Raw genomic sequence first — 22,012 nt, forward strand, 5'->3', positions numbered from 1 at the left:
TGGGTTTTTTTTACGGTTGTTCCTGATTGTTGTGTGGTGATAATGGAACATAATTCAGTTTTAATGCAAAAAATCCTTTATTGGAAAGTTTACAATGCACTTCAACAACAACAACAGCAAAGAAAGGCTGCACCCATCTCTCACCCACATATCAGGGAATGTGAACTTCCTCATAGGGACGGTGATGGTGGTGGGGTTGGGGGAGAGCTGGGGGCCCGGCTTGGGTCTCAACAGAGGCTGGTGTGGGGATTGCAGTGGGAGTCGCATTTGATTGTCAGGCCTGTGTACCCTTATTGCAGCAGCTAGCTCCCTCATGGCCTCTGCTATCATTTGCACTCCCTCTGACATGCCCGCCCTCAGTTCCCGTCTCAGTGTTGATATTTCTCCGACAGTGTCGCAACCTCACCCCACTGACAGCGGCCACGAGTGATCGGGTAAGGGCATTGGTCTCCTCACCCAATGACATAACCTGATGTACATCTGATGAAGGCTGCATCTCCTTCCCCTCACCGTGGGTCTGCATATCGGCACCCCCTCCAGTGTGAGGCGTAGGCTGGGACGGTGGGGCCCTGGGTGTTCCAACCTGCACTCCACCACCGCCACTGGGACGCGTAACCTCGGAAGGTGTGAAACCAAGGAATGTCGTGGCAGAGCTCATGGAGGTGTCTGGCAAAGTGATGCCCTGTACCATGGACTGATCCATATCACGATCAGCATTCTCCCTTGGTCATAGATCTATGGACCCCTCCTTCCCCCCCCCTTCCTTGGTCTGGAGCGGACGCATCTGGATCTTCTTGTTGATTTTCAGGATGTTCAAAATTATCTTCTTGTTCTGCAAAATACAACAGATCAGTCAAATGGTTAGCAGGAAAGGAGGGGGCAGGATGGGTGGAATGAGTAGTCTCGCGCGTAGCAGGCCAGTCAGCAGGTTGATTTGAAGGGCGACGATGCATTTTCATGATTGACCCTCACCCTCGCGTGTGGGCCCAGCTTGTGCAGAGCTGATTCTTTTTCTGCAGGTGCGACTCAGCAAGGCAGCGACCCTCTGTTCCAGTGGTGATAGTTGGTGCAGATTTGGCAGCCCTCCTCCTGTTCTAGTTCTCTCCCTTTTGTTGTGGGCCAATTTCTTCTGCAAAGATGAAAATATAATTTTTGCCACATGGTGAGCTTCTGATGGATGGGACATATACAGATAATCACAGTAACAATTGCAATTCCATTTAAAACTCAAGATAATACTTACTTTCACTACTTGACCAACGTCCTGCCATTTCTTTTTACACTGGCTTCCAGTTCTTGCGGACTTCACCCCTGCAGAGAATTCTTCTGCAACTAGGTTCCAGTGTCTCCTCATTTCTTTGGGTGGAACTTTTGCAGGACCTCTAACTGATATCCAGCTCCTGCCATCTGTCTTCAATGACAGTGATGAGTTTCTCCACCTCCTCATGCAAGAAGTTCTTCGTCCTTGTTGCACACTCTTGCGTCATTGGTATATTGGATTTACACTCAGGTCATCTTGTAAACACACAGTTCTCACCTTTCATGCATCTATGCAGCACTCCTTTCCACTCAAAAATCACAATTCACATCTTACCTTCTAATATGGCCCACTGCCAATGCTGCTGAGGCACTGAGGACGCTCTCCCTTTAAATGGGCGATTGCCAAGGTTCCTGCCCCATGCTTTAACGCGCATTGCACATGCGCACACGCACAAACAGTCATGCGTCCCCCTGCCGGCACTCGAGGACATGCCGGACCCAAGCCCCGCCCCCCTGCCAGCTGCGCTGAACAAGCGCGGCCCAAGCTCCGCCCCCCGCAGGTTTCTCAGCGCCACGTCACGGGCCCATAGGGATCCAGGAACAGCCAAATTTTACCGGTAAGTTTTCAGTACGTTTTTTTCCCCCATAAATTCGGCGCACCACATCTAACTACGCTGCTGTAAGCGGCTGGGGAAATTTGGGGCCTTAGGTTCTGACAATGTTTACACAGCATTCACGAGTGTTCAAGAAGCTCTGGTACAATTTGCTGCATGCCTTGGATCATCCAGTTGGATAAACTCTCTACAAATAATAAATGACATAAATTTAGATTCTATGATACACCAGGCTTTTTGCATATCGGGTTGTAGCAGATTACTGATAGATGTTTTTCCTCTGTAATAATCAGTCTGTTTGAATTCATTTTCTAAAACATAAATTTGCAGTGACAAGGTAAATTGTTAACTTTGACTTTATTTTTGCAGATAACCACCAACACATTTTAGTGGAAGTGTTGTGTGTCGATTATGGATTCTCGGCTTCCCTTCCAGTTAGTTGTTTAAAATCTCTAACTCCAACATGTTGTGTCCTTCCCCAACAAGCTTTGCGTGTGTCTTTAGAAAATGTAAGTACATTGGAGTGTGAGTTTTAAGACAATTCAGCATGTGGAATTTAATTATTTTTTATATCTAATGCCAAATCGGGAACAAATAAAGTTTAGGGAGGATTATTCTTAGTCTGATACAATTATAATTGCAGCTATAGCAAGGATATCGAATAATGCTACATTAAACCCTTTTAGCTCTAATGTTAATTGATTGAACAAGACACATGATTTTATGACTGCTGAGTTAGGAGATGCAGTCATGTAAGTGTGCTGCAACACCTGTGCTCAGTGCCATGGAAGGGGTGGGGTATAAACTTAATGATCCCCCCAAGTCCCACCTATTCATTAACTTTGAGACACTGTTACCCTCACAAATAATAAAGAGTGTCCCAAAGATCTACATATTGTCCTTAATAGGTAATGCTGTTCAGATTCTGTAACAAAAAGAGTTTTGTAAAGGAAAAACAAAATGCTGGAAATCTGAACTAAAACAGAAAATTCTGGAAATACTCAGCAGGTCAGGCAGCATCTGTGGCGAGAGAAACAGATGACCTTTCGTCAGAACTGGAGTAAAGCTAGAGATATAACAGGTTTTAAGCAAGTGCAGAGGTAAGAAAAGGGGGAGGGGAGGAAAGAACAAAAGGGAAGGTCTGTGATAGGGTGGAAGGGAGGAGAGATTAAATGACAAACGGTATGATTGTACAAGGCAAAAGGAGATGGTAATGGGACAATAAAAGATACAAAAAGTAGGTGTAGAGGAGGTGTAAAAGGAAACAAAAAAATAATCAACAGCTGCCGTCTAGGAAAAAAAGGGGGCAGACGTTATGATCTGAAATTGTTGACCTCGATGTTGAGTCCAGAAGGCTATAAATTGCCTAATGACGCTGTTTTTTGAGCGTCATTGGAACAGTGTAAGAGGCCAATGTTAGAGTGGGAGTGGAGTGTGAGGTCAGAGTGGAAGTGGAGCCCGAGGTCAAAGTGGGAGCGAAGTGGGACGTCGGAGTGGAGCAGGAGGTCAGAGTGGGAGTGGAGTGGGAGGTCAGAGTGTAGTGGGAGGTCAGAGTGTGAGTGGAGCATAAATCAGAGTGGGAGGTCAGCCAGAGGTTGGAGTGGAACAGGAGATCGGAGTGGAGCAAGCGGTCAGAGTGCAAGTGAAGCGGGAGGTCAGAGTGGGAGTGGAGTGGTAGGTCAGAGTGGGAGTGGAGCGGGAGGTCAGAGTGAAGCAGGAGGTCAGAGTGAAGCAGGAGGTCAGAGTGGAGCGGGAGGTCAGAGTGAAGCAGGAGGTCAGAGTGGAGCAAGAGGTCAGAGTGGAAGTGAAGCGGGAGGTCAGAGTGGGAGTGGAGCGGGAGGTCAGAGTGGAGCGGGAGGTCAGAGTGGGAGTGGAGCGGGAGGTCAGAGTGGGAGGGGAGCAGAGAATTAAAGTGATATAAAAACAGAAAATGCTGCAAATCTCAGCGGATCAGGCAGCATTTGTGGAGAGAAAAACAGAGTTAACATTTCAGATCGATGACCCTTCGTCAGAACTGGCGAATGTTCGAAATTAACAGATTCTTAAAGAGCACTGAAAGGGGGAGGGGAGGAAGAACAAAAGGGAAGGTCTGTGATAGGGTGGAAGACAGGAGAGATTAGAGAGACAAAAGGGATGATGGGCCGACTTGAGATGGTAATGGCAGGAGTTAGAAAAAGGTTAGTCTAGATAGGGTGTGAATGGCAGAATAATTACCAGCTGCCATGGGAGACGAGAGAAAACAATTACATAGATCGGGGTGGGGTGAGGGTTAAAAAAGGAGGGAAGGGAGACAGATATTAAAGTGACAGGCGACTGGAAGCTCGGGGTCACATTTGCGGATTGAATGAAGGTGTTTCACAAAGTGGTCACCCAATCTCTGGTCTCTCTAATGTAGAGGACACCTCATCGTGAGCAGCGAATACATTATACTAAATTGCAGGATGTACAGGTAAATCGCTGTTTCACCTAGAAAGAGTGTTGGGGGTGGGGGAGGGGGCCTGGTTGGTGGGAAGGGAGGAAGTAAAAGGATAGGTGTTGCATCTCCTGTGCTTACATGGGAAGGTGCCGTGGGAACGGGAGGGGTTGTTGGGGGTGATTAAGGAGTGGACTAGGGTGTCCTGGAGGGAATGGTCCCTTCGGAATGCTGAAAGGAGAGGGAAGGGGAAGATGTATCTGGTGGTGGGATCACGATGGAGGTGACGGAGGAATGGGATGTGTGCCTCCCTATAGACATCCATATTGTGCAGTGTTTTTTAACTGACCTGTTAAGTTGATCAGACACTTAACAGTGGCTTACTGATTTGCCCACTTCACATCCAAATCTATAACTTTAACGATTAGCGTGTGATACTGGGCTTGGCATTGCGGGGAGTAGGGGGGGGAATGAGGTTTAACAAAAACAATATACTATCAAATCATCTTCTGCAGGTTTCTCCAATACATGGTGCCACCTGGTCCACGTCAGAGAGCAACTGGTTCAAGAAGTTTGTGAAAAATAAAACATTCTTTGCGAGACTTTACCAAAGATTGAGCATCATGACAGTGGCGCTCTTCAGCGAAAGAGGGAAGATAGGGATCATGAGGTACGCAAGCAAGATCTCCATGTCCCCTGAGTTGTGATATTCTTGTTTGGCTTAAATACATACGATGGTTTGGTTTTAATTTGTATTTACTGTAGGGGGTAGAAATCTTGAGACTAAAAATTCAATTGCGAAGCGCCGTTTAGGTGCAGTTTTCGGTTGAAAATGGCATCCGAGCTGTTATGTCTGTAATGCATTTATGAATGACTCCACGAGGCAATGTGTTGTACTCAAACTGTAGTGACCTTGGTCCTTTATTCGTAACTCCAGAGTGAGGCACAAGCATGGTGAGCAGCCTTTTATACTGGGCCCTGCACACCTATGCAGGTGACCCTCAGGTTTCCCACCGCAGTGCCGTCTGGTGAACAGCCTCTGTCACAGGGGCAGGAAACCCCCGTCTCCACCAGTTGCACCCTCTAGTGGTGCCAGCATAATATATACACAGTGTAAACCTTATTGATAGTACATCAGGTTACAAGTCTCCATCTTATGCAATTATACAGTGACTACACAGAGAGTATATCTATAGTCTGCATATATAACATGAGCTGCTGCGCATAATTCTGCTGTGGGGCTCTTGGTGAGAGCGGTCGTGTCGGTGCTGGGAGCATGAGCCAGGAGTATTTTTTTTTATTCATTCACGGGATGTGGGTGTTGCTGGCTAGGCCAGCATTTATTGCCTTTTCCTAATTGCCCTTTAGATGGTGGTGGTGAGCTGCCTTCTTGAACCTCTGCAGTTTTTTGTAGTGGACAACTGAGTGGCTTGCTAGGCCATTTCAGGCGGCAGTTAAGAGTCAACCACATTGCTGTGGATCTGGGGTCACATATAGGCCAGACCAGGTACGAGCGGCAGATTTCATTCTCTAAAGGGCATTAGTGAACCAGTTGGGTTTTTACGACACTCTGCTAGTTTCATGGTCATGATTCCGGATATTTGCCTTTTTATTCCAGATTTATTTAATTAACTGAATTTTAAAATTTCCCAGCTGCTGTGGTGGAATTTGAACTCATGGCTCTGGATCATTAGACAAGGCTCTGGATTACTAGTCCACTAACATAACCACTGTGCTACTATACCTCAATGTAGGCAGATCATGACGTCAATTTGATGTCAGCACTGCCATTTTTGTCCTCAATGCTGGAAGTAATGCCTTGTGTTAACCTTGCACAGTTGACCACACGTTCAGCAGCTGCAAGGACCCCTACCAGCAATGAGGATTATCAACCACTCTTGGGTCATTGGCTGATTAATTTTTACTGGCTCTTTGTAAACTTGTGGAACTGTTTGGAGCTTTCTAGAGTTGTTTAAAGTTGGTGAGGTGACCGGGAGTGGTGCTGCAAGTGGAGAAGGCCTTGCTTCTGACTTCAAGGTTTATAGTCAAACCACTTGCTCCCAGTCATGGCTGCTCTAGTTGTCATCTCCCTTGGCCTGCAGCATGACAGGGAGAGGGAGCAGAGGCAGTGAAGATGAGAACCAGCTGCTCGCAGAGGGAGGCAGAGGGGGAGAAGGGCTGTCAGCAGGAGGCCTTGCCCGCTTGGGGTCATCTATAAGATGCACTGCAGCAACGCGCCACAGCTTCTTCGGCAGCACCTCTGCCACCTAGAAGGACAAGGGCAGCAGGCACATGGGAGGACTATCACCTGCAAATTCACCTCCAAATTACGCACCATCCTGATATGGAAGTATATCGCCGTTCCTTCATCATTGTTGGGACAAAATCCTGGAACTCCTTCCCTAACAGCACTGTCGGGAATACCTTCACCACAAGGAGTGCAATGGTCCAAGAAGGTGGTTCACCACCACCTTCTCAAGGGCAATTCGGATGGGTGATAAATGCTGGCCATGCCTGCGACGCCCACATCCCGGAACGAAGAGAAAAAAACCTGAGCCAATAGCAGTGTATGAGGCATCTGTGCTTTACGAAAGATTCTCCCACCTCTTGCAACCAGACCTGCAGCCTCATGCCAGGGCAAGGACAGCATTGCCAGTGGCTGTGAAGGTCACCGTGGCCCTGACTTTTTTCATGTCGGGATCCTTCCCAGCTGGAGCAAGCGACATCTGTAACATCTCATAGTTTGCCATCCACTGCTGCGCAAAATAGGTAAGAGGTGCTCTTTATGCCAGGAAAGGGGTATTCATTGTCTTCTCTCTGACCAGAGAGAAGCAGGTGGAGCATGCTCGTATATTTGCGGGCTTCCTCATGGTGCAAGGTGCCATCGACTGCACGCTTGTGGCTTTGCGGGGACCGCACCTAAATGCTGAGATGTGCCACAAAGGTCACTCGCTGAATGTGCAGTTGGTGTGACCATGCTTAGCACATGATGGTGAATGCTCAGTATCCTGGCAGCAATCATGATACTTTCATTCTGCGCCAGTCCGCTGTTCCCTCAGTCTTTGAGCCACCAAGACAAACCAGAGCATGGATACTAGGCGACAAAGGTTATCCGCTGATCACCTGGCTCATGACTCCGCTTTACAACCCAACCACATGTGGGCACCATGCATACAATGAGAGTCATACTGCCACACGGAATCTGAGAGCAGACCATTGGAGTCCTTGTGCAACGCTTCCGCTGCTTGGACCGCTCTGAAGGAGTCCTGCAGTACTCAGCAGAACACATTGGTTCCTCGTCATTTGTTGCATGCACCACAACCTCGCCATTATGAGGGCACAGCCCCTTGCACCAGGGTTATAGCCACCATCTGAGGAGGAGCCAACCAGACGGCCCCTTTCTGCCCAGGCTGTCCATGATCGACTAATTTGACTGTGGTAGGAGTGAACGCAACCCCAATTCCCCATTCAGCAGTAGTCCCACACCTTGCCTTCCCTCTGTTACTGACCATCACAGCGTCCTTTTTGCCACAATGTTGAAATGAAAACCACCACAAACATTCCAATCCAACTTTATCCATCAACCCATCTAATATAACCTAACAAAGTCAATGAATCATCCTTGTGCATTCCATTAGCGCCTGTCTTCAGTCTGCTTTTGTCTGTCCTAGTACTCCTATGAAGTGCTACTCCAGTGGATGCAAAATGGCCGGTGGAAGGCTGTTGACTTTCAGTGAGGAGACTGCAGATGGCCTTGCAGGACAACCTCGAGCACCTCTGCAGACTGCACTACCTCTGCATGGGTGGCAATAGTCTGGGCTGGCTGGCTGGCTGACCGGCAACAGCAACAGCAACAGCACTGGTGGAGTGGCAGTGGTGAGAGCTTGCATGCTGTCTGTAGTCCTCTGAATGGGCGTGGGTTGCTAGCGCATCGCGATCCTTGCAATTGTTTTCGGGGGCAAACTAATTGCTAGGCCTCAATCTTTACCCATGTGCTACTTTTGTCAGGTGCACCTCTAACCTTTTCAGATGTGCAGTGATGGTAGGGTACAGAATTATCATTGTCATAGTACTTTGCAGAAAGAGATGGTCTCTTCTACACATATTTAGGCACATCAGGTGGAGAGGGGAGTTCTGCCTTAAGAATGTTTGTATCGCTGAGTTAAACTATACCATTCATACACCTTATTTTTTTACATTAGAAATTTGTTACTGAGGATAATTATAGTTAATCATAGAACCATAGAAATTTACAGCACGGAAGGATGCCATTCCAGCCCATCGTGTCCGCGCCAGCCAACAAAGAGCTATCCAGCTTAATCCCACTTTCCAGTTCTTGGTCCATAGCCATTTAGTTTACGGCACTTCAAGTGCACATCCAAATACTTTTTAAATGTGATGAAGGTTTCAAGAGGCGCACACGAGCGATAATGAATTGACAAAAATATTTTCAAAAGTGATTTGATTGGTTCGAACCTCCCCTCCAATGTTGCAGGAATTCACAGCCCCCCTTTCCCCCCCTCCCCCGGCCTTTAAGTTACTGCTAGACCTTGTGACTGCCATCTCTGGACTCACTTTGTGCTCCCAGATTCCATGGCCACCCCAATCGTAGTAAGTCGGTATCCCTGGTAATATACTGACCACACTCGATCAGCTTCGCTGGGCAGGCCACATAGTTCGCATGCCAGACACGAGGCTCCCTAAGCAAATGCTCTATGCGGAGCTCCTTCATGGCAAACGAGCCAAAGGTGGGCAGCGGAAACGTTACAAGGACACCCTCAAAGCCTCCCTGGTAAAGTGCGACATCACCACTGACACCTGGGAGTCCTTGGCCGAAGACAGTCCTAGGTGGAGAAAGTGCATCCGGGAGGGCATTGAGCTCTTTGAATCTCAATGCTGAGAGCGTGACGAGGTCAAGCGCAGGCAGCGGAAGGAGCGTGCAGTAAACCAGTCCCATACACCCCTTCCCTCGGCGAATATCTGTCCCACCCGTGACAGAGTCTGTGACTCTGGTGGATTGTTCAGCCACCAGAGAACTCACTTCAGGAGTGGCAGCAAGTCTTCCTCGATTCCGAGGGACTGCCTATGATGATGATGATTTGCCATGGGACCCGTGTTTTTGAAAAATTCTGACTCACCATGAGCAAGACCACAAGAGATCTGCTAGTATAAATATATAAAAACAATTTGCCCCTCGCTCATCTTCACTGCTGACTAGAATCATCATTTCAGTAATCAAAATATTTGGCCCATTTTAGCTAATATATGCTGAATGAACAGCCAGCATCTCATCATCATAGGCAGTCCCTCGGAATCGAGGAAGACTTGTTTCCACTCCCAAAGTGAGTTCTTTGATGGCTGAACAGTCTTGATACGAGAGCCACAGACCCTGTTACAGGTGGGATAGACATTTGTCGGGGGAGGGGGTCGCTCAGGCTGGTTTGCCACGCACTCCTTCCGCTGCCTGCGCTTGGCCTCTTCATGCTCTTTGCGTTGAGACTCGAAGAGCTCAACGCCCTGCCGGATGGACTTTCTCCACCTCAGACGGTCTGCGGCCAGGGTCTCCCAGGTGTCAGTGGTGATGTCGCACTTTACCAGGGAAGCTTTGAGGGTGTTCTTATAACGTTTCCGCTGTCCTCCTTTGGCTCGTTTACCATGAAGGAGCTCTGCATAAAGCATTTGCTTAGGGAGTCTCGTATCTGGCATGCGTACAATGTGGTCTGCCAGCGAAGCTGATCGAGTGTGGTCAGTGCTTCAATGCTGGGGATGTTAGCCTGGTCGAGGACACGGCTGTTGGTGTGCCTGTCCTTCCAAGGGATTTGCAGGATCTTACGGAGACATCATTGGTGATATATCTCCAGCGACTTGAGATGCCTTCTATACATCGTCCATGTCTCAGATCCATATAGGAGGGTGAGTATTACTACAGCCCTGTAGACCATGAGTTTGATGGTAGATTTGAGGGCCTGTTCTTCAAACACTTTTCCTTAGACGGCCGAAGGCTACACTGGCACACTGGAGGCGGTGCTGACTCTTCGCATCAATGTCTGCCTTTGTTGATAAGAGGCTCCCGAGGTATGGGAAATGGTCCTCGTTGTCCAGGGCCGCGCCGTGGATCTTGATGATTGGGGGGCAGTGCTGTGCGGCGGCGACAGGCTGGTGGAGGACCTTTGTCTTACAGATGTTAAGCGTAAGGCCCATGCTTTCATATGCCTCAGTGAATAGATTGAGTATATCCTGGAGTTCAGCCTCTGAATGTGCACAGACACATGCGTCATCCAGTATCTAAGGTATAACCTGTCCACTTTTTTGTAGTGCTGTTTAATTTAGTCCAGTTTAATAAGTACAGAGCCTGTTCCAGTATAAGTTCACTTTCTTTTTACATAGTTGGTTTGTTTTACTGGATTTAACTTTTCCCTTTAGGAGAGGGTCTCAGCTTTCCCAAAGGATGGCAGCAGCTGGGCTTGCAAAATTCTCCGACGGTAGTTGTGGTAAGTGTAACAGCCAGTGGGTTAGTGAATGTCAAATGTGTTTTTATGTACAAAAGAATTGTTCCACTCCCTGAAGCTTATTTTTAGTCCCCACGGTTTTCACTTTTTTTGTAAGTACACAAACATCCAACATGTATACTTTCCCAATAAGACAAAGTCTAACCAACTTGACATTCAATGGCATTACCGTCGTCAAATTCCCCACCATTAACATCCTGGGGGTCATCATAGACCAGAATCTTAACTGGACCAGCCACATAAATACTATGGCTGCAAGAGCTGGTGAGAAGCTGGGTATTCTGTAGTGAGTGATTCACTTCCTGACTCCCCAAAGACTTTCCACCATCTACAAGGCACAATTCAGGAGTTTGATGGAATACTCTCCACTTGCCTGGATGAGTGCAGTTCCAACAATGCTCAAGAAGCTTGACACCATCCAAATGACAAAGCAACCCGCTTGATCGGCACCCCTTAAACATTCACTCCCTCCACCACTGGTGCACCGTGGCTGCAGAGTGTACGATCTACTGGTTGCACTGTAGCAACTTGCCAAGGCTTCTTCGGCAGCACCTCGCAAACCAGCGATCTCTACCACCCAGAAGGATAAGGGCAACAAGCGTATGGTAATCTTCTTCACCAGCCACCACACGGGTTTGACAGAGCTAGGTCTTGGTCCAGTGGCAAGGATTAACCAAGACAACTGGCGTCCCCGACCTGCGAGAGACCACCAGCGGTAGATTGGGGCCATAAAAGGAGAGGCGTGTGGTGGCCTGGAGCAGCCTTGATAATACACCACTTCCAAGTCAAACAACCATCCTGACTTGGAAATATATTGCTGTTCCTTCATTGTCGCTGGGTCAAAATCCTGGAACTCCCTACTTAACAGCACTGTGGGAGTACCTTCACCACATGGACTGCAGTGGTTCAAGAAGGCAGCTCACCACCACCATCTCAAGGACAATTAGGGATGGACGATAAATGCTGGACTAGCTAGCGACACCCACATCCCATGAAAGAAGAAAAACAAAACTCTCGGCTCAATATTACATGCTCTGCCTCGAAACCAGTACTGGTTTTCCCATATTTGCTGCATACTACCATATTTCACCTGATCACACAGCAAATACAGTTTTCGTTTTTCTTTTTCTACTTTACAGGGAACCACTGTTGATGTAAATGAAGCGCACTTTCCAGAAGGGGTCACTGGATAGTGACCTGTGGCAAAAAACTCTGCCATTTTCCCCTCCTTAATACAGGAGCACTGTTGCTCATTGTCATACCTCTCCCATTGGCCAACTAAGATCAAATAACTGCAAAGATTAGGGTTTGAACCTGGGGTCTCCTTGTTCAGCTCAGCTATTTCTGTCTCAATCCCTTGAGCTATCAGAGGATACCGTTAGTCAAATCTGTAACCTGGTACTATGCTTTAATGCACAGCATTAATGTACCATCTTGTATATTAGTATTACTGTTTGAGTAGTTGTAAACACTATTGTCAAGAAAAAAAACCTTTGATTTTTTTTTTAAAGTTTCGCCCAAAGTTGGTGCAAGTATTCCTCTGTACTGGAAGCAACGCCTTGTAAAATTACTATCGGAACCAACTAACTGGAGAAAATGACCAGGTATGTTCCAATATGCAGAAATTATATAGATAAGTGGAAGCTAAGGAGTGCTACAGGCACTGTCGGCGTTTGCCGACATTACCCCTCTGAAACTTACCGCAACTTCAAGATTTAGCGCATGCACATCTAAACGCAGAAATCCTGAAGTTGCGGTCAGTCATTCACTGCTCCAGCACACGCTGCCCTGTGGCCCCCATCCCCAATAGCCAGCAATCAGTGGACTGACAAAAACGTAGACTTTTATGTGCTAATATTGCTGACAAATATCCCATTAAATGTCGAGCCTTGTTGGAATAGGTGGAACTGGGGTTTTAACAGTGCATTTACTTATATTTGTGGAGTATCAAATTTCTCCATTATGATAAAAATTAAAAAAATTTTAAAGCTTAATTTAAAAAAAGACTTTATTCATGATATTTCAGCTTTTACCTTTTATCCCCATGTGAAAATCCCAATCTTTATTTCGCTCTCTAATATTTTTGAAGTCTCGATAAAAGCTGCTTTTCATTTCTTGGTTTGTTGAGAATTCGTCAATGTGATTAGCTGCTTAAGACAGCTTGTTGACATCTCTGTAACTCTTCGCTGGGGATTCCCCTTGCAATGTTCTACAATCAATTGCACATCGAGCAAGGCAAACTTCTCGCCACAGAGATCTCTGTGGGCAGCTTTCTTTGAGGCCAGTGGCGAGCACCTTTGCTTTGCTGCTGATTGCAAATTACGGGTCAATGTACTACATAATTCAAATTGCCCCCTAAAATTCTGTGCAACTATGCATTTAATATAGTCATAGAGAAGCTTGAAGGACTGATTTGTTTTTTAAATGACCATTTTTCTTTCCCCTTTTCAGACTGGACATTATTTGGCAGGATCTATAAATGGGCCTAAACATAAGGGAAAAAGTCAATGGACTTACCAGCCTTTGCTCATTTCCAGCTTCGAATTTGATTTCCACTGGTAGCACACTGGTTAATGGGTTCACATAAAATTCTGATGTGTACTTTTTGAACATATTTGTCAATCAAATAAAGGATTAATCTAACAACTGCCCCTCACCGCCCACTCCCCTGAATTCCTGACCGTCTACCTTGGCCCCTTTCCCCTGACCTCATCCACAGGGAGGAAAGCATGGTTGAGGCCGAAGCCCTGCAGCTAGGTGCATGGGCGTTTGGAACCTCCGGTGCGCATGCGCAGTTCCACTGGGGGTGGGATGGTGTTTAAGCGCCACCCCAGACAGTGCGCATGCATAGAACAACTCAAATTTGTTCGTACAAATAAGCGTTCTGTTAAAATATAATACAAAGGAATTTTTGTAAAACACACTAACCAATGTAGTTAGTACCAGAGGATATTAGAATGCTTGATGCCATAAATGATTTCACTGTTAGCTACAAATAATGTTTTAGTGTAGTTATGGTGACTCTTAATGAAACTTAAACTTTTTAAAGCCAGTTTTGATTTTGTTTAATAATTACTGGGTGTGTTCATTTTGTGGCCACAAAATTATGTAGAATTACACAAATTACAACATGGAAACAGGCTGTTGGGCCTAACAGGTCTTCATTGGTATTCATCTTCTACACAAGCATTAGTCCTAATCCCATGTGCCCGCTCTGTTTTCCTATCCCTTTTATTCCTCAGCCTCACAATGCTGTGCTTTTAGTTTCGCATGTCCTAAATCTCTTAAATTTAATCTTTTATTTATGTCCCCTCATTCTAGACCCATCACGAATTGGAAACCATCTGTTTCTATCCATTCCATCCTAGAAAATTGCCCCATAATCTCTGCTGTTCTAACAAAATCAACCCCAACTTTTCAAGTCTTCGGGTTATATTACCTCATACTCGGCAGAATCCTAATGAGTCTGCGATGTACCCTCTCTATTGCCTCATAGATAGTGACATTACAGCACAGAAGGAGGCGATTCGGCCCATCGAGTCCTGCCTCTCTGTAGAGCAATCTAGTCAGTCCCATTCCTACGCTTTATCCCCGTAGCCTTGCAAGTTTTTCTCCCACAAGTGCCCATCCAATTTCCTTTTGAAATCATTGATCGTCTCTGCTTCCACCCCCCTCGTCAGCAACAAGTTCCAGGTCATTACCACTCGCTGCATAAAAAAGTTCTTCCTCACATTCCCCTGTATCTCTTGCCCAAAACCTTAAATCTGTGCCTTCTAGTACCATCAGCTAATGGGAACAGCCTTTCTCTGTCTACTTTATCCAAACCTGTCATAATCTTATACACCTCTAGCAACCTCCTTTGCGCCAAGGAGAACAATCCCAGCTTCTGCAACCTAACCATGTAATTAAAATCCCTCATCCCTGGAACCATTCTGGTAAATAATCTCTGCAGGCTCTCAAGGACCTCACATCCTTCCTGAAGTGTGGTGACCAGAACTGTACGCAATACTCTAGTTGTGGCCTAACCAGAGCTTCATAAAGGTTCAGCTTAACTTCCCTGCTTTTGTACTCAATACCTCTATTTATGAAGTCCAAGATCCCATATTCTTTGCTAACTATTCGCTCAATGTGTCCTGCCACCTGTGCACCTGAGCCCCCAGGTCCCTCTGTCCCTGCACTCTTTAGAGCTGTGACTTTGGGGTCAAGTTTCAGGCCGCGCCTAGAATGGCGTAGCCCCACGAGCCACGCTTGATTTCCGCGCTCAAAACCGCGCCGAAAACTTACCTCGGTATTCTCCCCTCCCTCAAGTCGATTCAGGCCCTCGGCGCAGCACAAGCTGTGGGGGACGGAGCCAGGTCACACCTGCACATGCGCTACAGTGTGCGTGCAGGTGCAGTAGCTCCAGGCGCCCGAGGCTGTGTGGGAGGAGCCTGAAGCACGCCGCCCCTAGCCCTGGCCGAATGGGCTCACTGGGGCGGTGAAGATCAACTGGACCTCCCTCCTCGAGCTTCTGCTCTGGCTCCGCCCCCTCCCCAGCTCCCGCCGTTCATCTCCCGCTCCCTTTGGCTCTCTCCCGCCCTCCCTCTTTCAGGTCCGGTCTGCTCCCTCTCCCCGGCATCTTGCTGGAGGTGGGCCCTGCCTGAAGTCTTCGGCCCGGCTTCTTCTCGTCAGCTGGACCCGTTCAGCCTCCTCCCTCTCCCTCTCTCCTCCCCTCCCCCTCCCTCCCTCCCTCTTCTCTCCCTCAACCTCCCTCCCTCTTCTCTCCCTTCCCCCCCCTGCCTCCCCTTCATTCCCTCTCCTCTCGCTCCCCTCTCTCCCTCCCTCTCCTCTCCCTCCCCCTCCCTCCCTCTCCCTCCCCCTCCCTCCCTCTTCTCTCCCTTCCCCCCTGCCTCCCCTTCATTCCCTCTCCTCTCCCTCCCTCCCCCTCCCTCCCTCTCCTCTCCCTCCCCCTCCCTCCCTCTCCTCTCCCTCCCTCTCCTCTCCCTTTCTCCCACCCTCTCTCCCTCTCCTCTTCCCCCCTCTTTCCCTCTCCTCTCCCCTTTCTCCCCCTCCCCCCTCCCTCCACCACTTGCTGTCAGAAACACAGAGGTACTGATAGACTGAGAGAGAGACACTGACAGACTGAGAGAGAGACACACTGGGGGGGGGGGGGCCTGTCCCAGCACGCTGTTGTAGGGCTTCCGGTGCTGCAGTCGGTGAGTAGAAGCGTAATTATTTATTTATTTAAAAACAAATTTAAATTTTTAAAACATTTTTTGATTGTTTTATTGGTTGATTTATTGATTTATTTATCATTTATTATTGATGATGGCTCTTTATTTGTAAAAGTGATGTGTTTCATGTTTGTAAACTTCCATTTCCCCGCACAGACCCGCCCCCCCTCCAACCCATGTCTCTTCCTTACTCCTGATTTTCTAAGTGTAGGCAAGGTTTTTCTGAGCGTACAAAAATCCATTCTAAGTTAGTTTAGAGTAAGTTTTCGCTGCTTAAACTTGCAAAACAGGCGTAAGTGGCCGGACACGCCCCCCTTTTGAAAAAAAAAAATCTGTTCTAAAATGAAACTGTTCTAATTCACTAGAACTGGAGCAAACTAAATGCCGAGAATTGCAATTTCTAAGATACTCCATTCTAAACTAGTTGCTCCAAAAAAGTAGGAGCAACTCAGGCTGAAACTTGACCCCATTAAGTCTATATTTCTCTCCCCATCCCTTCTGTCAAAATGCATCACCTCACACTTCCCTGTATTAAATTCCATCTGTAACTTTTCTTCCCATTCTGCTAGCCTATCTATGTCCGGTTGCAGTCAAATGGTATCATCCTCACTGTTTGCCACACCTCCATGTTTGGTATCATTGGCAAATTTTGAAATTTTACTCTGTATTCCAATATCAAAGTCACTTATATATATCAAAAAAAGCAGTGGTCCGAGCACTGACCCTTGGGAAACACCACTGTCTACCATCCTACAGTCTGAAAAGCAACCATTTACGACGACTCACTGTTTTCTGTCCTTAGGCCAATTTCTTATCCAAGCTGACACTGACCCTCCTATTTCATGAGCCTCAATTTTGTTAATCAGCCTTTTAAGTGGTACTTTGTCAAACACTTTCTTAAAATCCATAAAGACAACATCCACTGCATTCCCTTCATCAACCTTCTCTGTTACTTCGTCAAAAAATTCGATTAGATTAGTCAAACACGATCTGCCTTTTACAAATCCATGCTGGTTCGCCTTAATTAACTTAAACCTCTCCAAGGGCCCAAGTTTCCCGAATTAAAAATAATGGCACTCACTCACCTGGACGCCTGTTTTTTTTTAGCCCCACGGCATTGAAAATAAAAATCCAAAGTTTTCTTCCAGCATACGCACATCCTGGCGATGGCGCGATCCAAGTCGATCTTGATCTCGCAGGGTGGGGCTTCCAGTGTGCGCCTGAAACGGACAGCGCATGCACTCCAAAAAAAAACAGCAACTCGCATTCGCAAAAAGAAAAAAAACGTTTTTTTAAACGCAATGAAGTTCTCCTGAACATATTTCAGAAATTCCTCCCTTTCCTTTCCCTTTACTCTAACATCCCAATCGAAATTTGGTTAATTAAAAGTCCCCCAATATCACCATAAGAATATAAGAAATAGGAGCAGCAGTAGGCCATACAGCCCCTTGAGCCTCTCCGCCATTTAATACAATCATGGTTGATCCGATCATTGACTCAGGTCCACTTCTCTGACTGCTCCCCATAACCCCTTATTCCCTTATCGGTTAAGAAACTGTCTATCTCTGTCTTAAATGTATTCAATGATCCAGCTTCCACAGCTCTCTGAGGCAGCAAATCCCTCTGAGAGAACAAATTCCTCCTCATCTCAATTTTAAATGGGCGACCCCTTATTCTAAGATTATGCCACCTAGTTCTACTTTCCCCTATCAGTGGAAACATCCTCTCTGCATCCAACTTGTTAAGCCCCCACATAATCTTATACATTTCGATAAGATCACCTCTCATTCTTCTGAATTCCAATGAGTGGAGGCCCAACCTATTCAACCTTTCCTCATAAATCAACCCCCTCAACTCCGTAATCAACCTAGTGAACCTTCTCTGAACGGCCTCTAAAGCAAGTATATCCTTTCTTAAATATGGAAACCAAAAGTGCATGCTGTATTCCAGGTGTGGCCTCACCAATACCCTGTATAACTGTAGCAAGATTTCCCTGCTTTTATACTCCATCCTCTTTGCAATGAAGGCCAAGATTCCATTGGCCTTCCTGATCACTTGCTGTACAAACATAGAAAATAGGTGCAGGAGTCGGCCATTCGGCCCTTCGAGCCTGCACCACCATTCATTATGATCATTGCTGATCATGCAACTTTAGTACCCCATTCCTGCTTTCTCTCCATACCTTTAGCCGTAAGGGCCACATCTAACACCCTATTGAATCTATCTAACGAACTGGCCTCAACAACTTTCTGTGGTAGAGAATTCCACAGGTTCACAATTCTCTGAGTGAAGAAGTTTCTCCTCATCTCGGTCCTAAATGGCTTACCCCTTATCCTTAGACTGTGACCCCTGGTTCTGGACTTCCCCAACATCAAGAACATTCTTCCTGCATCCAACCTGTCCAATCCCGTCAGAATTTTATATGTTTCTATGAGATCCACTCTTATTCTTCTAAATTCCAGTGAATATAAGCCTAGTCAATCCAGTCTATAATTCCCTGTTTTCTCTCTCCCTCATTTTTTAACAAGTGTCACTCTCCATCTTAATGAAGAATTCTACCATATTATAGTCACTCTTCCTCAAGGGGCCTCACACAACAAGATTGCTAATTAATCCTCTCTCATTACACAACACCCAGTCTAGGAAGGCCAGCTCTCTAGTTGGTTCCTCGATATATTGGTCTGGAAAACCATCCCTTATACACGCCAGGAAATCCTCCTCCACCGCATTGCTACCAGTTTGGTTAGCCCAATCTATATGTAGATTGTCACCCATGATAAGTGCTGTACCTTTATTGCACGCATCCCTAATTTCCTGTTTGATGCCATCCCCAACCTCACTACTGCTGTTTGGTGGTCTGTACACAACTAGCGTTTTCTGCCCTTTGGTGTTCTACATCTCTTCCCATACTGATTCCACATCATCCAAGCTAATGTCCTTCCTTACTATTGCATTAATCTCTTTAACCAGCAACGCTACTCCACCTCCTTTTCCTTTCTGTCTATCCTTCCTGAATATTGAATACCCCCGGATGTTGAGTTCCCAGCCTTGGTCAACCTGGAGCCATGTCTCCGTAATCCCAATTACATCATATCCGTTAACAGCTATCTGTGCAGTTAATTCATCCACCTTATTACGAATGCTCCTCGCATTGAGACACAAAGCCTTCAGGCTTGTTTTTTTAACACTCTTTGTCCTTTTAGAATTATGTTGTAATGTGTACCTGCATACTAACTTTTTGTGTTTCATGCTCAAGGATCCCCAAGTCCCACTTTGCAATTTTCCTCCATTTAAATAATAACTTACTCTTTGATTTTTTTTCTGCCAAAGTGCATAACCTCACACTTTCCAACATTATACTCCATCTGCCAAATTTTTGCCCACTCACTTAGCCTGTCTATATCCTTTTGCAGGTTTTTTGTATCCTCACACATTGCTTTTCCTCCCATCTTTGTATCGTCAGCAAACTTGGCTATGTTATGCTCGGTCCCTTTATCCAAGTCGTTAATATAGATTGTAAATAGCGGCACCCCACTAGTTACTGATTGCCAACCTGAGAATGAACCATTTAATTCATCTTTCTGTTTTCTGTTAATGAGCCAATCCTCTATCCATGCTAATATATTACCCCCAAGTCTGTGAACCTTTATTTTGTGCAGTAACCTTTTATGTGGCACCTTGTCAAATGCCTTCTGGAAGTCCAAATACACCACATCCACTGGTTCCCCTTTATCCACCCTGTTTGTTACATCCTCAAAAAATTCCAGCAAAATTTGTCACACCTGACTTACCCTTCATAAATCCATGCTGACTCTGCCTGACCAAATTATGCTTTTCCAAATGTCCTGTTACTGCTTCTTTAATTATGGACTCCAACATTTTTCCAACCACAGATGTTAGGCTAATTGGTCTAAAGTTTGCTGCTTTTTGTCTGCCTCCTTTTTAAGGGCTCACTTTTGCCCAACCCCTTTTTACGGCACATTTGCCTTACGCTGGAAACGGCGCCGGAAAAAAGTCGCCCCATTCTGGTCGCTCTTCCGAGTCCCCGGAGCCCCCGTGTGGCGTGCATTGTGAAGTGGGGGCGGAGCAACGGGCCAGCGCTAAAAACAGTGCCGGCGCCTGCGCACATGCTCCTCCTCTCCCAGCGTGTCCTGCAGGCTGTGAGCAGGACTCAATGCTCGCAAACCCTATCCCCGGCTGAAGGGACGCCTCGATCTCGCTGCACCCTATCCCCAGCCGGGCGGCCTCCCGCACCGGCCAGCCGGCCCGCTGAGTTCCCGGGCCGAGGTAGGACTTCAGTTTTATTTTTTATTCATTGATGGTTGTGCTTGAGAGTTTTGATTGAGGGGCGGGGGGAGGTGGCGGGGAAGAGGAGAATTTTGGGGGTCGGGGGGGAGAAAGAGTGCTTTGGGGGAGGACGGGGGGGAGAAAAAGAGTGTTTTGATGAGGGAGGACAGACTTTTTAAAAAAAGACGTGATTCTGGCATAAAGGTAGGACTTCTATTTTTTGTTTGTTATTGATTGGTTGCTTATTACTTTTTGTAGTTTGTTTAGTGCTTTGTAAGTCTTGGTGCTTTAAATGTACTAACCTGCGCCGATTTCTTAACTGCCCACAAGGTTTTTCAGAGCTGGCCACATACGCTGACCTAAGTCGATTTAGAGTAAGTTTTAGCTGGCCAAAGTGGCATAAATGGCCAAAACTGGCGTAAGTGTCTGGGAACGCCCCCTTTTGAAAAAAGAACTGAACTAAAAAAGATCGTACCTAACTGACTTTCTCTGGAGCAAATTTTTTGGGGAAAATGGCATTTTTTAACTTACGCCAGAAAAAACAACTTACTCCAAAAAAATTGATGCAAGTTGATATGTCCTTACTATACAGTATAAATGCACACGAGGCCCATACTTGAGAGCAGGTCACTCTGTGACCAGTTACCTTTATTACCAAGACCTCAAGTGATGAAGGTGAGTGGAGCTTCTCCTTTTATATCTGAAAGTCCAGGTTAGGAGTGTCTCCCACAAGTTCACCCCCTTGTGGTCAATGTTCTCAAGGTAGGTCTCAACTTAGGTCAGCTTATACATGGGTTACAATGATAGTTGAATACATGACATCACCTCCCCCCCCCCCCAAAGTCTTATTGCGATCACAGGTTAAGTTTCTCTGGTGGTTTAAGCTCCTTTGCAGAGCACCTGAGTTGGGGCTCCGGTTGTTGGGCGCTGGCCTGAGTGTCTGCTGTTTGCGGTGCCTCAGGTCTGTCCGGACTGCCCGCAGTGACTCGGCTCTCCTCCACTTGATTCCAGTGTTTGGTCACCTGTTGTGGAGTAAACTCTACGTCGTGTTCTTCCTCTGCTTCTTCTATGGGGTTGCTGAATCTCCTTTTAGTTTGATCCACGTGTTTGCGGCAGATTTGTCCATTGGTAAGTTTAACTACCAAAACCCTATTCCCCTCTTTGACAATCACAGTGCCTGCAAGCCCTTTGGGCCCTGCAGCGTAATTAAGGACAAAAACAGGGTCATTGACATCAATACATCGCGCTCTCGCATTCCTGTCATGGTAGTCACATTGTGACTGACGCCTGCTCTCAACAATTTCTTTCATAGTAGGATATATAAGGGATAACCTGGTTTTGAGCGTCCTTTTCATTAGCAGCTCTGCGGGTGGAACCCCTGTGAGCGAGTGTGGTTGGGATCTATTGGCCAACAGGAGGCGTGATAAGCGGCTTTGTAGGGAACCCCTTTGGATTCTGAGCATCCCCTGTTTGATTATCTGCACTGCTCGTTCCGCCTGGCCGTTTGAGGCCGGCTTGAACGGTCCCATTCTGACATGGTTGATTCCATTGCCTGCCATGAAGTCCTGGAATTCAGTGCTTGTGAAGCACGGGCCATTGTCGCTGACCAAGACATCCGGTAGACCATGAGCGGCGAACATTGCCCGTAGACTTTCTACCGTGGCAGAGGATGTGCTTGAATTTAAAATGGCACACTCAATCCATTTGGAGTAAGCG

At 46.7% G+C, this 22,012-nt stretch overlaps 1 protein-coding gene across 1 annotated transcript in view; it reads left to right on the forward strand.

Moving 5' to 3' along the window:
• The window catches only part of LOC139266092 (uncharacterized), a 133,171-nt gene that overhangs the window by 22,035 nt on the left and 89,124 nt on the right, over positions 1–22,012 (forward strand). Inside the window, exons 6-9 of the mRNA XM_070883942.1 lie at positions 2,244–2,383; positions 4,803–4,957; positions 10,711–10,778; positions 12,308–12,393. Coding sequence (XP_070740043.1) covers positions 2,244–2,383; positions 4,803–4,957; positions 10,711–10,778; positions 12,308–12,393 — 449 coding nt within the window. The remainder of the gene's footprint in view (positions 1–2,243; positions 2,384–4,802; positions 4,958–10,710; positions 10,779–12,307; positions 12,394–22,012) is intronic.

Source organism: Pristiophorus japonicus, chromosome 6, assembly GCF_044704955.1.
Source record: "Pristiophorus japonicus isolate sPriJap1 chromosome 6, sPriJap1.hap1, whole genome shotgun sequence".
Taxonomy (NCBI): Eukaryota; Metazoa; Chordata; class Chondrichthyes; family Pristiophoridae; genus Pristiophorus; species Pristiophorus japonicus.